The sequence below is a fragment of the Sander vitreus genome, chromosome 20 (assembly GCF_031162955.1).
Source record: "Sander vitreus isolate 19-12246 chromosome 20, sanVit1, whole genome shotgun sequence".
In the NCBI taxonomy this organism is placed as follows: domain Eukaryota; kingdom Metazoa; phylum Chordata; class Actinopteri; order Perciformes; family Percidae; genus Sander; species Sander vitreus.
Window position 1 is genome coordinate 25819070 of NC_135874.1, and position 15585 is coordinate 25834654.

At 41.5% G+C, this 15585-nt stretch overlaps 1 protein-coding gene across 1 annotated transcript; it reads right to left on the reverse strand.

Annotated features, from left to right (window-relative positions):
• Positions 1 to 2422: 2422 nt before the first annotated feature.
• ankrd6a (ankyrin repeat domain 6a) lies at positions 2423 to 14091 on the reverse strand. Its single transcript, XM_078278169.1, has 12 exons — positions 14057 to 14091; positions 13892 to 13988; positions 13366 to 13464; positions 12567 to 12644; positions 11581 to 11685; positions 11058 to 11219; positions 9990 to 10130; positions 8693 to 8845; positions 7730 to 7843; positions 6612 to 6912; positions 4889 to 5247; positions 2423 to 3728 (listed from the first exon to the last, which is right to left on the reverse strand). The coding sequence occupies exons 1-12, from the start codon at positions 14089 to 14091 to the stop codon at positions 3543 to 3545; spliced, it is 1830 nt and encodes a 609-aa protein (XP_078134295.1). The 3' UTR covers positions 2423 to 3542.
• Positions 14092 to 15585: the final 1494 nt, after the last annotated feature.

The following is a 15585-nucleotide window of genomic DNA, read 5'->3' on the forward strand; positions in this document are numbered from 1 at the left end:
TTGTGCCAGTCCCAAACTCCAGTCCACATCCCTCCGCTCCGCTCTGTCTTTGTCTTTCTGTGGACTGTACGTTGGGAGTGCTCTCCCCCTGTGTTACATGCAGGGTTCACAGGATGTGAGCATCGATCGCCTCCCGACGGGACAATGCCCTCACCCCTCTCCCTTCTCCCACACCAGCGGTGCCAACTCTAACCAGTACCATCAATATTGGCCTATATTAATATTTAATATTGCTATATAATATTGATATTTCTTTATGGCTGGTCTTTCACAAACTCTATGGCCCTCAATGTAAAGCTGTAACTGACCTAACAGGGTAGCCTTAACATCTCTAATGTGTATAGTGTGGTGTAATGGATCATGTTCTACCTGCTTTTAATGTCAAGCACACAGATTTTAATTTGGGATGTGGGGATATGACTGCCTGGCATTCCTGTTGTGTCAATTTTATCAAGAGTCAACATTGTAAAAGTCTTAATGTAAAACAGTGAAGAAATTAGGTATTAGGAATACTTTGGGCATCATTTGAATTTATTATACTGTAGTTAAAGCTGCATCAGTCAATGTTTTTATATTAACAACTGGTCATGTGTAATGTGAAAGGTGGCACTTGTAGTGATGGACTTATTAGCAGGCCCAAACACAAAACACCAAACAATCTTTTTACAGTTTTCAGCGGTGATCCAGGATGAAAATCCGCAGAATGTAGCGGACTGTTTTTCTGCTTCGGGTGGAGATATGTTAACATTCAGAGTTTTATTTTTTTTATTTGTTAAAAATCTGCGGAAAATTTGTGGAAAATTCTGGGAATATATATATATATATTTTCCCTTCCCCTCAAAGTTAAAGATTGATTTTTTATTCATCTGTAAATTGTAAATGTCTGTTAGAGCATTGTTAATCAATTCTGTAGGCTTTTCTACAGTGTACGCATTAGTTCAGCTGTGCATGGTGTGCTGAGTCGCCAATGTAATTTAGACCAGAATGCACTGCTGTACTGTATGTCAGTATGAGGTTTTTGACATATTGAATGCTGACCTGATGGTCAGGGAGGCCCACAGACCCCCTCCCTCTGTCACAGAGTGAAGCAATAGTACATATATTACTGGCTTGATTTGAGAGTCCTGGTGCTTGGCTGCACAAAATGACCAGCTGTGCCTGCAGGGCCTTTAATTAGGTTTCCATCCCGCTCTGACAGAGTCAATGGAGCATTGATTTGATTTTCCCTTCAGAAGCTGCGGCTTAGGTCGCTGAGGCCAGATGCCAGAGGTCACACCAGGATCATTGGATTACACAACCAGCGTCTGCTTCATCGTGAGCTACACCCAATGGCCGAATGCAGCCAATGGCCAACTGAAAGCTGGGCAGCGAAGGCGGGACTTTGTCAAGTCCTTCTGTCTGTTGACACCAGGGCCCCATTCAGCCCCGACAAAACGTAGCAACGTTTTTTGAAACTGAAACGGGAGTGCGTTGAACACCCTGTTGTGTGCGCAAGCGCTCTGCCTTTTTAATACCACAAGTTTACAGACACGTCTCTGCTGATTGGGTATCGCCTGTGCTACAGCCACGAAACAAGAGACACACCCACCAAAGGAGAAAAAACATAACTCAAAGCCCGTTGCACAACGTTCCGAGGAAACATGTCGTTCATCCAGGAAACCCTGAGATTGAACTGGGGTACGTCCCAGGTTCTTAAATTACATGCTCGTTTCCTTCACTTGCTTCCCTTCCTCGCGTCTTGGTCCGTCGCACCGAAGAAGCACGGGAGAGATGCAAGGAAATCATGCGAGGAAAGAGGAAACAAGGAAATGTGTTTTTAGTCTGATGAGACGTCCTTTCCTCTGAAGCGTCATGTGAACTCGTCAGCTGTTTGGGCGGAGTTAGCAACGGCTTTCAGCTGCACAGCTTCCGGGGAAGGCTGCTCTCTGTATCCTCGCTCATAGCTCCTCAGAGATCCCTCCACCATCCTCGCTCCTAGCTCCTCGGGCCAGGAATAAGAGCTTTGAGACGACCAGAACGAAGAGATATCAAATAACAGACTTGAGATTCAGCCCAGCTCTAAACTCACCCACAAGTTGGCCTTAATATCCGTGGAGTGTAACTATGTATTTCCATTTTATTCTACTACTTGTGTTTCACTAATTCAGAGAAAATGTACTTTTTACTGCACTACATATTTGGATTTTATATACAAAATGAATGATAATGATTATAAATGATACTTTCTGACAGTATATAATTTTTGGGTGTGTCATTTCCATGAGTTAAGATTGTATTTTAGTTTCAGTAATATTAATATTCATCAAATAATTGTAATGTAAGAATATTACAAAGGCATATTGACTTTATTTGACAGTAAACAGTTTAGGGACAGGAAACAGGGTCAGCAGGAGGGGCGTGACATGCAACAAAGTTCCTCTGCCAGAATCGAACCGTGGATGTTATGTGGTATGCACCTTAACCATTATGCCACTGCAGCACCACCCCCATACTTTTATTTTCAATCCTCAAAGTACATTTTTTCTGATTAAACTTTTGTACTTTTAACGTAAACCTTTTTTTGATAAGGAAGCAGTTATTATTGTACGGTCAAAATATTTCATAGTATCATCATCATATTTGTTTTCACAAAACTCATTTCAGTGATTATTAAAATAATCCAGGAAGACTGTGAATAAGATAGAACACACACGGTATATTATTACAATAGTATTTACATTTTCTTTTTGGCAGGACTGCAGCAAAGTGAAGCCAACCCTGAGTGATGAAGTTACACCACTGGTCGGTCGAGTGAAAATGAATACGTGTGACGGTATTATCATCAGAAAGCAAACTGTTTGTCTGGCTGTTTTAAGCCCCCAACGTCTCCTTCCAGGCAGCGCTGCAACTGTTGACTTCAAGGCACCTAACCCTAACCTTAACCATAACCATAACCATAACCATAACCATAACCATAACCATTGCCTAATCCTAGTGGAGACGTTGGGGGCTTAACCCTTGTGTTGTCTTCCCTTCAACCTTGAAAAAACAAATTTTTTTTCTGACATTTGTGACGCCTTTTTTTCACAATTTGTTTTTGCTTTTTCCAACGTTTTAAATTTTTAAATTTTTCTTCTACACATTTTCAGCGCTTATTTCTACGTCCAATATTTTCTGACATGAAACAAAAATTTTAAACGGGCCAATGTGACCCGAAGTCAACACCGATAAACGTGAAGAACCACAGTTGTCGCCCATGGAAGTCATGAAAATAACTGTCCTTTTTTTGTCCTTTCCTTCTGTAATAATTCTTACTGTATGAATTATTGTCTCTATATATATATCTATATATGTACTTCTTATTTATTTGTTTATTAGGTTGTCTTTTACACACACACACACACACACACACACACACACACACACACACACACACACACACACACACACACACACACACAAACACACAAAACATAGCTGAGTTTTTAAATGTAAAATCAAAGTGAACAAGTTCATCCTTTCTGTGTCAGTCTCTCTCCAGCGTTAGTCACTGTCAGGGCGATTCAGCTTTCTGCATTCTCATTGGTCCTCAGCCTCTGAAGCTCCTCCTCCAGCGTGCCTATTTGCTGCAGTAGCTCGTTCCTGTCCTGCTGGGCTCTGAGCGCCGTCTGCTGCTCCAACTCGGCCATCTTCCTCTCGTACCAACGTTCCAACTGAGTCGACACCGTCTCGAAGAAACGCTGAGTCACCTGACAAGAAGGCAACAACACGCTTGAAGTGGTTTGAAGTTTTAATCATCAGCTTGAATTCAGATTTTATTTTTTTCTCAGGAAACTAAGTTCCTAAAGGAATAGTTCCAAAATTTTGGGAAATGCACTGAGATGAGAAGATTAATATCAGTCTCATGTCCAATGTGTGTTAGAGCTGGGAGGCAATTAGCCTAGCTTAGCATAAAGAGAGTGGGGGGAGGGAAATATACCAACGCTCACTTACTAAGGCATTGTGTCTCATAAGTTCAATATGTACTATGGACTATAAGTTGTGGTGTTAGAGGGAGTTATGTGCTGGAAATATTTATTAGCGAACAACAGCAACAACTTCCCAAAGTTGTCATGGTGCGGATGCCAGGTTTGGTGAGGGGTAGGACTGCACAATATATATATATATATATATATATATATATATATATATATATATATATATATATATATATATATTTTTTTTTTTAATCGTCATCGCAATATCAACTGGTGGAATAAACACATTGCGAAGGGCTGCTACATATCGCAAAAGACACTCAGAGATTTTGATGTTGGTTAAAAGAAAGAATCAGTAGAAAACCTTACTTAATTCTTGTTTTAGTGCTGCCTTTTATATTCAATTCAATGTTCAATTTGTTCAATAAAAGAATGTTGGAAATTATTGCTCTTGGGGGGGGTCTCTGTAAATTATAGAGTGTGGTCTAGACCTTCTATCTGTAAAGTGTCCTGAGATAACTTCTGTTATTATTTGACACTATAAATAAAATTGAAATTGAATTGATTACTTTTGATTTAAACTCAACAAGCATTTTGTTTGTATTTTAGCAGAATACTGAAAGCAGCAGAAATGCAGAACTGAGTACTCTTTATTTGCTTTACTCGCGTATCGAGTTTTAGGCTTTTATAAATGACTTCTATGTATCTTGTTGTGTCTGTTTTACCTGATTCTTAAAACTTTTTTTTATCCGTATTGCACATATTATTATAATGTCATTTGCTGAAATACAGGCTGTGCACTCGGCCCCATTGAAAATGAGGGTCTCCCTCAACGGGCCCCGAGTTTTAAATAAAGGTTTAATTTTTACTTGAAGGATTATGGCAGAAAAGTATGCAGAAAAGTCACTATTCATGAATTAACCTGAACTCACCTCCACAGCGTGCTGATTGTTCCTCTCCTGCCTAAATGTGGGCTCAGCGGGGCGGTTGATGAAGAACTCCAGCGTTCTGGCGCCCTCACTGTGTATGCCTACACGCCTGTGTGCACTCATGAGCTCTCCAAAGTGTTTCCTATCTTGTTCCTGATGTTGGATCAGTCTGGGTCCCTGGGCGCTGATGGTGGACTGGCTGCTGCTGCTGGTGCTGGTGGAGAGGCCCTCGCCACAAAGAGGCATTGCTGCTGCTGTGGGACTGTCCTGCACTCCCGCAGGCTGCCACAGGGGGTCGACAGAGCCCAGCAGGAGGCCTGAGGTGTGGTTGGCAGCAAACAAGGCTGTGTTCTCATAGTCATCTTAAGACAGGTGTGGGGTTGGAGAAAAATCAAAGCATCCATTTAACACACAATTAATAGAGAGTATGTTAAAAAAGGGAATATTACACAGCAAATAAACACAATATACAAATGGAAAGCATTCATTAAGAAGCAGTGAAATATAAAAGTTGATTTAGGTCGTTTTTACACCTGTAGTTTGGTGAACTCGGTGCGATTGGTGGTGAAGTTTCTTTGTTGCATTTTTTCATTTGGTTCGGTTTGCGTTCCCACTGCACTTTTGTCAAACGCACTAAACTTTGTAAACAAATGTTACACGGTTGAAACTGTCACTGGTCTATTGGACAGAAAATCCAAGTGAAACCAGCCAAATGAAGGCTCCAGAAGCATCGTGAATCACTTTTTTTAATCGTCTGAGCCCATTAGATGGAGCTCTTGGTTTAAAAAAGGCTCAAGGAATGGCACTTCAGTGTGATTTTGTTTTGCAACCATTTGTTGAACAGAGAGCTCCATCTAGTGTGCTTTACAAGGCTTTATTAGGCCATCAGGCCATGAGGTTGCTAAACCAAAATCCGATGGCTGCCAATTAAGATCTGGATCATAGGAAATCATGAAACATGTTTCTTTTCCATGGCTGTTGTGTCTTCATCTTTGTCCTATATTTGTAATTGTTGTCTAGCTCTGTGTGTATTTGTATTTTTATTTCTTCTTTTAAGCGGAGCTGCTCGGAAACGCAAACTGAATTACAGTGCGAACTGACAATAAAGTTGTATCATATCCAGGGCTTTAAATTGGTATCCGCCAATTGCCAGTAGAAATTAACTTTGGCGGGTAACATTGCAAAGTTATCAGCCAATTTGGCCGGTAATGAAAGCAGCAAACAACATTGCGTCTGTTTCTGTGGCTGCTGTACAAAGTGCCACCTGCTCATCAGATAAACACTCACACACATTTATACTCTGATGGCGCAGCATTGGGGTCAACTGCAGACATGTTGCCAGATTGGTCTGTTTTCCGCCAAGACATTTGGGCGGTTTTGTGTGTGTTTGGCTTGGAAACGTAATCTTTATCTGGCAGCACTGCTCGTAGTACTGATCCTACATTTCCCATGAACACCATGTTGTGATGTGTCGTACAACCGTTGGCTACGTGTCTAGCATGTTGTATTGATGAAAGTAAATAATGAAGTTATTAAAATTTGTTGAAATTAGTACAAATTTGGCTAGTGGAAAATCTGATAGGCTGGTAAATCTAAAAATGTACTAGCTTTGTTGGCTGGTGATTAAAAAAGTTAATTTAAAGCACTGATCGTATCGTATCTCTACTGAATGCCCCTTTGAAATGGCCTGTATTGTCAGCATTGTAGAAGCTGTTCTTGGACATACCTGGGGACCTGTCCACTTTCATTTCAAAGTATGTCCTGCTTCCCATCTGCTCCGTCTCTGGGCCTCCCAGACTGTAGGTAGAGTTAGATGGCAGGATGTTGACGTAGGTAGCCAGTGAAGAGCTGCTGTCTCCAGACACCACCGACAGCAGGGGGAGCGACTCCAGGTCAGCGTCTGCTACCGACTGCTCCACAGACTGGGAGGGGAGGAGTTTGTAATACTGGGCTTTGGCTGGGTCGTGGACGTCCATTTCCTTCAACTGGGACAGACACCACCTCTTCAGTTCATGACTCACTGCCACCTGCTTGAGATAAGAAACAAGCTGCTGTATGAACAAACCTTCCCTACTCATTAGACCTTAGCAGCTGGTATGTCTCACTTTCATTGGTCTCCTATATGGAGTGCAAAACATGACGAGAATACAGTTAAACTTCCATATCTGTCTTCTTTCTTAAAATACTCACTTTATTCTCAGAATGTCGGACTTCATTCTCGGAATTGTGCGATTAACTTCAAATTACAGTCTTCTATGGGGTGTAAAACATGACATGACATCTCTTCTGACTTAAACAACATTAAACTTTGAGCTAGCAAGCTAAATGCTGAAAATGGCAAGTTTCAAAAACAATTTGGATTGTGCAACAAGGCAGGCCTGCTTGTTTTTTTTCGGGGAATGATTGTAAAGATTTACAAAGAATATGTTTACACGTTTATTCTCTAACTGGGACGTTTTGGGACCGATTGGTGGGATTGCTGTGGACGAAGTACACACGGCGATAACACTGGTAAGACAAATTATGTTTAACCATGTATCAGCTAATTAAAATAGTTCACGTTACTGTATTGTGTCAACAGTTAATTTAATATTGTATGTGATGTTTTCTTTTGTGGGGTGCAAATCTTCCACCAAAACAACTTTCTTCCCGAGACTATTTTGCAGAGCCAGCGTTGCTGCGTCCAGAGCTTAGCGCCGCCCAAGACGATTGTGATCGGTTTAAAGAAATGCGAACAACCCAGAGCGTTTTTTTCTCCTATCCCAGAATGCATCTGTGGTGTAGCCAGACCTTACATCACAGCGCTATGGTGATGGCAACGCGAGACTTGACTGTAGCTGATACCTGTGTCATCAGGGTTTCCTCTCTTCCCTGGGCAGCTCTCTGCTTGATCTCGTAAACCATGTTCTTCCTCTCTGCTGCTGCTCTTTCCTGATTCAGCATGTCCAACACTTTAATCTGCCAGGCAAACGTGGAGAAAGATCTAACAATGAAGTAAGTATGTAATGATTTTTGGAACTTTGTGGAATGACAATTGTCAGTTTTACCAAGAAATGTACCCATAATCTATGTATGTATCCTTAGTGTTTGAAGAGTCATAATTTAAAACGAAAGTCAAAGCAAATTCTATCTCCTTTTTTTTCTTCAGTGTTATTGCAATAATACATATACAATAGTATTACAGTTTACACTTTCCTTACAAAAATCATTTCAACTTTACTGTTGACATTAGAGATATAAATATAAGCAACCAGCAGTTTTACTCAAGAAATTGGTATCAAACTTTAAAAACCAAAATGAATTGAACCATTAGTTTAAGACACTGAAGGTGTAAAGTAATCGTAGTCTATATTGACGACGTTTCGTTTCTGGGATTGTTCAGGTGCCGCCGGATGTTCTGCCGGATGTCCGTTACCTTCCTCTTTCTTTGTGTTGGCGTTCTAAACTGCGGTTGATTTCTGAGGACTGTGGTTAACTGCTCCTCAGATCTCTGCAGGGTAAATCCAGACAGCTAGATAGACTATCTGTCCAATCTGAGTTTTCTGTTGCACGACTAAAACAACTTTTGAACGTACACATGTTCCACCAAAACAAGTTCCTTCCCGAGGCTATTTTGCAGAGGCACCGTTGCTCCGTCCGACGCTTAGCAAGACTATTATGATTGGATTAAAGAAATGCCAATAAACCAGAGCACATTTTTCTCCCATCCCAGAATGCTGTGTGGACTAGCCAGACCCTCCTCCGCCTCCGTCTGGCAATGCGAGACTACAGTTAACGTAACTGAAGTCATGATCTGTAAGCAGAGACCTGGTGTCTGTTCCTGTGGTCAATTTTGCCCAGTTTACTGTTGACCTGCTCCTGGACGTTGAGGATATGCAGCCTCATCTCCTCCTGTGTGGCTTTCAGTTGGCCCTCCAGCTTCTTGAGCAGGGGCTTACAGTGGCATCCATCGGCTGGGGCCTAAAGACAATGGTCACAAGTCACAAACTGCACACTCAGTAGCAGGAAGGAACCCATAGAGTACCCTTAAGGGTAGACACCCCAGGTGAATAGGAAAAAACATTAACTAATAGATATCACCATGAAAAGATAATTACTGACATTAAGACAAATAGATATCTTTATTACAAATTTTCGGACATTTTATGTTTAAATATGCAAACGAGGCATTAGCCAATGCTAGCTTTTGGTGAATTTAGGAGAAATAGACATCTTAACGTGTATTTTAGATGTTTTTTTCTCTCTCCAATAGTCTGAAAGAAGACATGCTATAGAAGAATTGCCCAAAACCTCAAAATTGAAAAATGCTGGGTTTGCCTGTAGTGTCTCCCCTTAATGGTCGTTTATTGCAGATGTGATCAACATAGCTCATCATGTTAAGTTTTAGCATCAACATTTTCTCAATCTTGCTCCGAACTCTGTGGTGTTGATAAGTTCTATGACTATTTTACCCTCAAGACTGTCCTCTCCCCAAAAAACTCTCCCATAATCTGTTCAAGCAGCACTTACGACCTACTGTATATTTACGTTTCAAGTGACGGCCCCCTCTAGTGGCTGTAGTAATTATGACGAGAGCAAAGCAGGAAATAAAGTGACGAAATATAAGAGCGCCGAATTTTCTTGTATAAGGAGGACAGACACAGGACCGGGAGAGCGAGTAAACGCCAGTTTTTTTAAACTTGACGAACGTCACATTCAGCGTCACATACGTAACCTTCAGGAAGTGAAGTCACATCTGATTTTAACCCAAACCACCATCTTTTTCTAAACTTAACAAAGTAGTGTTTGTGCCTAAACACAAGCAAACTGCGACCGTTTCACACCGTAAAGACGTGGTTAAAAATCATGACCTTTACGTTCAAAACCGCAACTGACGTTATCTGGTTTAGATATGAGGTCGTATTTCTGCCACTGATAAGGGCGCTAACTTATTAAAACTCTCCTGTAGGTCATATTAGAGGGTAGGGACAAATTATCCACATCGTCGTATGGTTTGGAGAACTTGTTGTACCCTCTCAGTACTTTGGGACCTTCTGATTTATAAATGAAGCTCTGGGCACATCTACAGCTTTACAAAACATCACAGACATCACTCGTCAGTTACCTGTCTAATGTTGCCATCCTTGTCACGGTACAGTGTGTAAACCTGATAGAATTTGTTATTCTGAGCTGAATCTTCACCATCATCCCAGAGCAGATTCTTCTTCTCATTCTCGCCTTTTCTCAGATCATTTTGATTTGAAGCCTGTAAAGGAGTAAAAGTAACATACTGTTAGTAAATACTGCAAAATGTGTTCATGAACAGTGATAAAAAGGATACTACCATTTGTTTTCATATGATACGCAGAGACATTATGACATCAGAGTAGTCTTAGACTGCATTCAAACCAAAACCAACTTGCCAAAAGTAGCCACAACTAAGTACAAGTCAGACCTGAACAGGATTGTGGGAAACAAGGACTGCCAGGTGTCCCACTGAGTCATGTAAAAGTATGAAAAAGTCCAGACCTATGAAAACTGTTAGGCTATGTGTTAGTCTATGTGTTATGTCATTAGGAGACTGTCCTCGCCCCAAAAAGCTCCTATAGGTTGTTTGTTCAAGCAACAGTTATGTCTTAGTCTATATCGACAACGTTTCATTTACAGAATGCTTCTGGTGCCGCCGGAGGTTCTGTCGGATGGCCCTCATTTTTGCTTGGATGTCTTTGTGTTGGCGTTCTAACCTCTGGTAGATTTCTGAGGACTATGGTTAACTGCTCCTCAGATCTCTGCAGGGTAAATCCAGACAGCTAGCTAGACTATCTGTCCAATCTGAGTTTTCTGTTGCACGACTAAAAGTACACACGTTCCACCAAAACAAGTTCCCGAGGCTATTTTGTAGAGGCATCGTTGCTCTGTCTGGCACTAAGCAGATTGTGATTGGTTTAAAGAAATGCCAATAAATCAGAACATGTTTTTCTCCCATCCCGAAATGCTGTGTGGACTAGTCAGACCTTCCTCCGCAGCGCTGTGGAGGAAGCTCTGGCAATGCGAGACTAATAAAACAGTAACTGTAAAAAGTGCTTTATTTATCCGTGAACACCACTATAACCTCCAGTTCTGGATGTCACATAAACCATCCGCTGTGGACCAGCTGAGGATGACAGTCCTGATGTCTCTGTCGTTGACCTACCAGTTCCTTGCCTCTCCTCCTCTTCTGGTGGATGTAGTGGCTGCTGATGGCGGCTGGGTTTTTGTGGTAATGCTGCTGCTGCTGGTGAGGACGCACCTTAAAGGCTGTTCTGTTCTCCGTTTGTTCACTGCTGGGGGATTCCTCCGTCACAGAACTGCTGTCCTGCTCAGGACAAAAAGAAGTTGCGTCAAATGCAAAATCAAAACTGCAGTCAATGAAGCAACGATTTTTTTTATGACGTGACTAACTCAACTGTGAGAATTTTCCCAATTGCTCAGGAGACCCCCACATGCAGTGGTTGTGTTTCCCAACCTGGGTGGCGCCAAACACAACACATTCTCACTCCCAGCGCGTCAAGAGAGACGCCAGATCTTGGCTGGAATGTGTCAAGCAAAATGAAACAAAACCAGGAAACGGAGACTATGGGAGACTACTTTTTTCTTAGATACAAGTAGGGGGGCTTCAAGGAAAAAAGGTTGGGAACCACTGCTATAAATAATAGCTGTTTCTGGTATTTTCTTACTTTGTTTGGTAGAATTTCTACTCTAGGGTCGGACTGGGTCCTGCGCTCAGTTGTCACTCTTTCTCTTTGTTTCCAGATTGTTCTTCCTCGCATGAAGCGATGTACCTGAGGACAATTACAAAATCTGCTATAGTTACATTACTACATTTTATCATGTACTGCTAAGAATAAGCCTGAAAATACACAACATTTCTCCAATGCTATTAAAAACAATGATTATGATCGATATGATGCTCACAGTAAAGATGTCTGCAATTCACATTCTCAACACTGTACACCCGAATGTTTTGGTTTAAAGTATTTCGTTCTCTAAAAAAGAATATGAATGTATAAAACATGGGCGATTTTTGACCCTTTTTAGGGGGGCTCAAGCTCAATATTAAAAAACTTAAAATAAATTGTTTTAATCAATTTTGGTGCTTCAAGTTAGAGGACAAACAATTACTGGTTCAAAGGGCTTTAATATCCTGTGTTGCTGTCGCCGATGCTATGCACCTGTAACCCCGTCAAGGAAAGGGTTAACAGAAACGTAGTGTTGGCCAATCAGAGGTGGTTGTGCCAGACTCCTATCTGATCTGTCAGAGGGAGAGCATGAGTGCGGTTGTGAAGTTTAACGTTGGTAGTCCCCAGAGAAGAAGTTGGTCATTTCATGGCACAGATTAGAACCCAAATTGAAACGTAAGCAACTAAAATTGCTGAATGTTAGAACATTGTGTCAAATTGGTCGTTATTACTGTGACTTATAAAGTGTCAGGTTTAGTTCCATCATATTGGTAATAGTGTCAAAAAACGTTGACTGACGTTCAGTAGCTAGCTCAGAGATTATCGGCTAATGAAATTACTGATTTAGCAGAGGGGGTTAACACTTTAGTTTGCACTGTATCCGTGTCACATTCTCATTAGGGGCTGAGCCCCCCTAAAGGTCTGATCCTAGAATTGCCCCTGGTATAAAATGTATGTTGTAAGTTGATAATGCAGATACAAACCTGAGGAGCTCTGGCCAGGAGATGTGCCATATCTTTGTGGTTGTTATCTCTGGCTTTGTCCAGGGCTGTTTTACCTGCCTGGAAGTCAACAGCGTATCATAAAAACCTTTCATATGACCCACAGCAAAACAGTGAGGTAGGCTAATATTCACCTTGTATTCTACGGTCGAAATGAAGGTGCTATATAGGGGCCCATTTTGCACACAAAGTTTAGTTTACCCACCATGAGAAGTAAGTCTTAGCCTGTGATTGATAATGGTTGTATGCTTTCCTTTGTGGCTCTAAAACAGCTTTTCAATGTTTGAAAAATAATGTTGATGATGTCAGCAGGAACAGAACGCCTGCATTAAAAAGTGGAGGTGTGGGGTTTGAAATAAGCAGGCATTTAGGAGGCAGATATGGTATAATGAAAGATAGAATCAAATTGCAGTATGGGGCGGCAGATTGACAAATGAATGTCCCCAAGAAAGATTAGATCAGGGACACAACTGCATTATTATTATTAAAATGACAGATCAAGTGCTTTTGGTGTTAGCCATGGGAAGCACTATAACAGGTTCAAATGTTCAACATTGAAAGGGCCTTAGAAATATTTGACAAAATTCAGAGAGATGAAAAATGTGAAACTGTGTCACCATAGTACTGTGGCCAGTAGCTTGCATGAGCTTTGTATTATCACACCACTTGTTACTGTGTCTGGAAATAATGTGATTATTGAAATTTAAAAAAACAATGACAGTTGGATATTTGGTGATATCAGGATAATATAATTGTGAATCAGCTTGTAGATGGAACTTACATTGTTTCTGATTTTCCCATCAGTCCCCGCCTCCAGTAAGAGCTGAACTGTCTTCTTATGGTTCAGAGCCGCAGCCACGTGGAGAGCGGTGTCCCCTGCCTATAGGCAAACACAGAAACATATACAGTTCAGTATGTATGTGTACGTTCTCGCGCCTTTCATCTGCATGTACGACAGTACACAGAAAATCTGCAAACTTTCCCTTAAGTAACCTGCTAACGCTAGCGGTAGTTAGCTAGCCTGGTTAGTGGCTTAGCAGGATGCTGAACAAGACATTTTTAGGTGAACAAAGTGATTTTTAGGCAGACAAAATGTTCCAATTATCAAAGTTTTAGAGAAAACACCCCAAAACAAGTTTACGGCTATTTCAATGTCCACAGTTTTAGCATGGTTAGTTAGAGAGAATGCATGTTTAAGGCACTTGGCTCCACTTTTCATAAACATTATTTATACAGTTTATGGTGTCATATTTTCTGTGAAAGGTCTCGCAATAGCCTTTTATATTGATAACACTGACATATCATACTTGGTTTCTCTCTTTCACAGAGCACGGGGAAGTCAGCAGGATTTTTACCACGGTCAGGTTGCTGTAGCGAGCAGCCATGTGCAAACAGGTGTCGCCCCTCTGGAACCAAAACACAGTTCTTAGTTTAATGTTATATCATGATACCATTGTGAAACTATTTCTTACTGTTCAACACTCAATGTGTGGTGTCGTAGTGACATAGCGAAGAGTCTACTACTTTTAAATCACGTGTTAGGCTCTAAAGAGAGCTCAGTGCATTGTGGGATACTGGAGGACTCACATTGTTCTTGGTGTCTGGTGTGGATCCTCCGAGCAGCAGAAGGCGAGCGGTCGCAGCATGTGCGTTCTGACAGGCCAGGTGGAGTGCTGTGTTTCCTGCCTGGATCAACATAGTACAGTTACTACAGAGTTAGTCTGGATCAACGGAAGTACATTTTCAGGATTATTGCCTTGCCTTGTCCCTCACCTTCTGCTCTCTGCGTGTTTTCATTATCAAAATCTCTTCGCTTTGGGAAACAACAACAAACGTTGAGCTAGTAAGCTACACGTTGAAAATGGCAGGTTTTGAAGAAAATATGGATCGTGCATAACAAGGCAGGTCTGCTTGGTTCTTTCAGGAAATGATTGTAAAGATTTACAAAGAATATGTTTACCGCATTTACTCTCTAACTGGGACGTTTTAGGACAATATGGTAAAGACGAAGTACACACGGCGATACACTGGCTAGAGCAAATGAGGTTTACCCATGTATCCAGCTAATTTAAATAGCTCTCGTTACTGTATTGTGTGAACAGTTACCTTAATTTAATATTGTGTGTGGCGTTTTCTTTTGTTAGGTGCAAATGTTCCACCAAAACAAGTTCCTTCCCGAGACTGTTTTGCAGAGCCACCATCGCTGCGTCCAAAGCTTAGCGCCGCCCAAGACGAATGTGATTGGTCTAAAGAAATGCAAACATCCTAAAGAGTTTTTTTTTCTACTGTCCCAGAATGTATCTGTGTTTAAGCCAGACTTTACTCCACAGCGCTGTGGAGATAGGTCAGGCAATGCACAACTATGTTCTGTGAAGCACTTTGTAACTGTTCTTTTGAAGCAGCTCTATCAGCTGTGGAAGGCAACAAGATGTGGATGAAAGTTTCATTATTATTTATTAGGATAATAATAATAATAATAATAATAATAATAATAATATTTATCCTACCTTGTTTCTGATGTGTACATCAGCTCCTGACTTGATCAGCAGTTTGACACAGTGAGAGAAACCGTGCCAGGACGCCTCATGCAGCGCAGTGTTGCCGTCCTCAAACACATATTGAACAAAGTATTCCGATCACAAACTATTATCAATTTCATTAACCACACCAATCGAGAATGTATTAATGTTAAAAGTTTCTTGTAGGTGTGTGAGAGAGTTGTGTCCGGCACTCACTCTGTCCTGCAGGTCAACAGCACAGCCGCCCTGGATCAGAGCGGCCGTGACATCGCTGTTCCCCACCATGGCCGCTCGGTGCAGGCCCGTCTGCTGACCCGACTGCTGACCCGGGCTCTGGCATGGGGATGAAGGCTCATGGACCAGTGCCTGTTCACTCATCACTGCTGCCTGACGCACACACTTTCATGCATGTAGGCCTGCGTACCTGTACTGTATATGTGTGCATAAACAGATTCTGTACTTTACAACACTTGCATGTATAT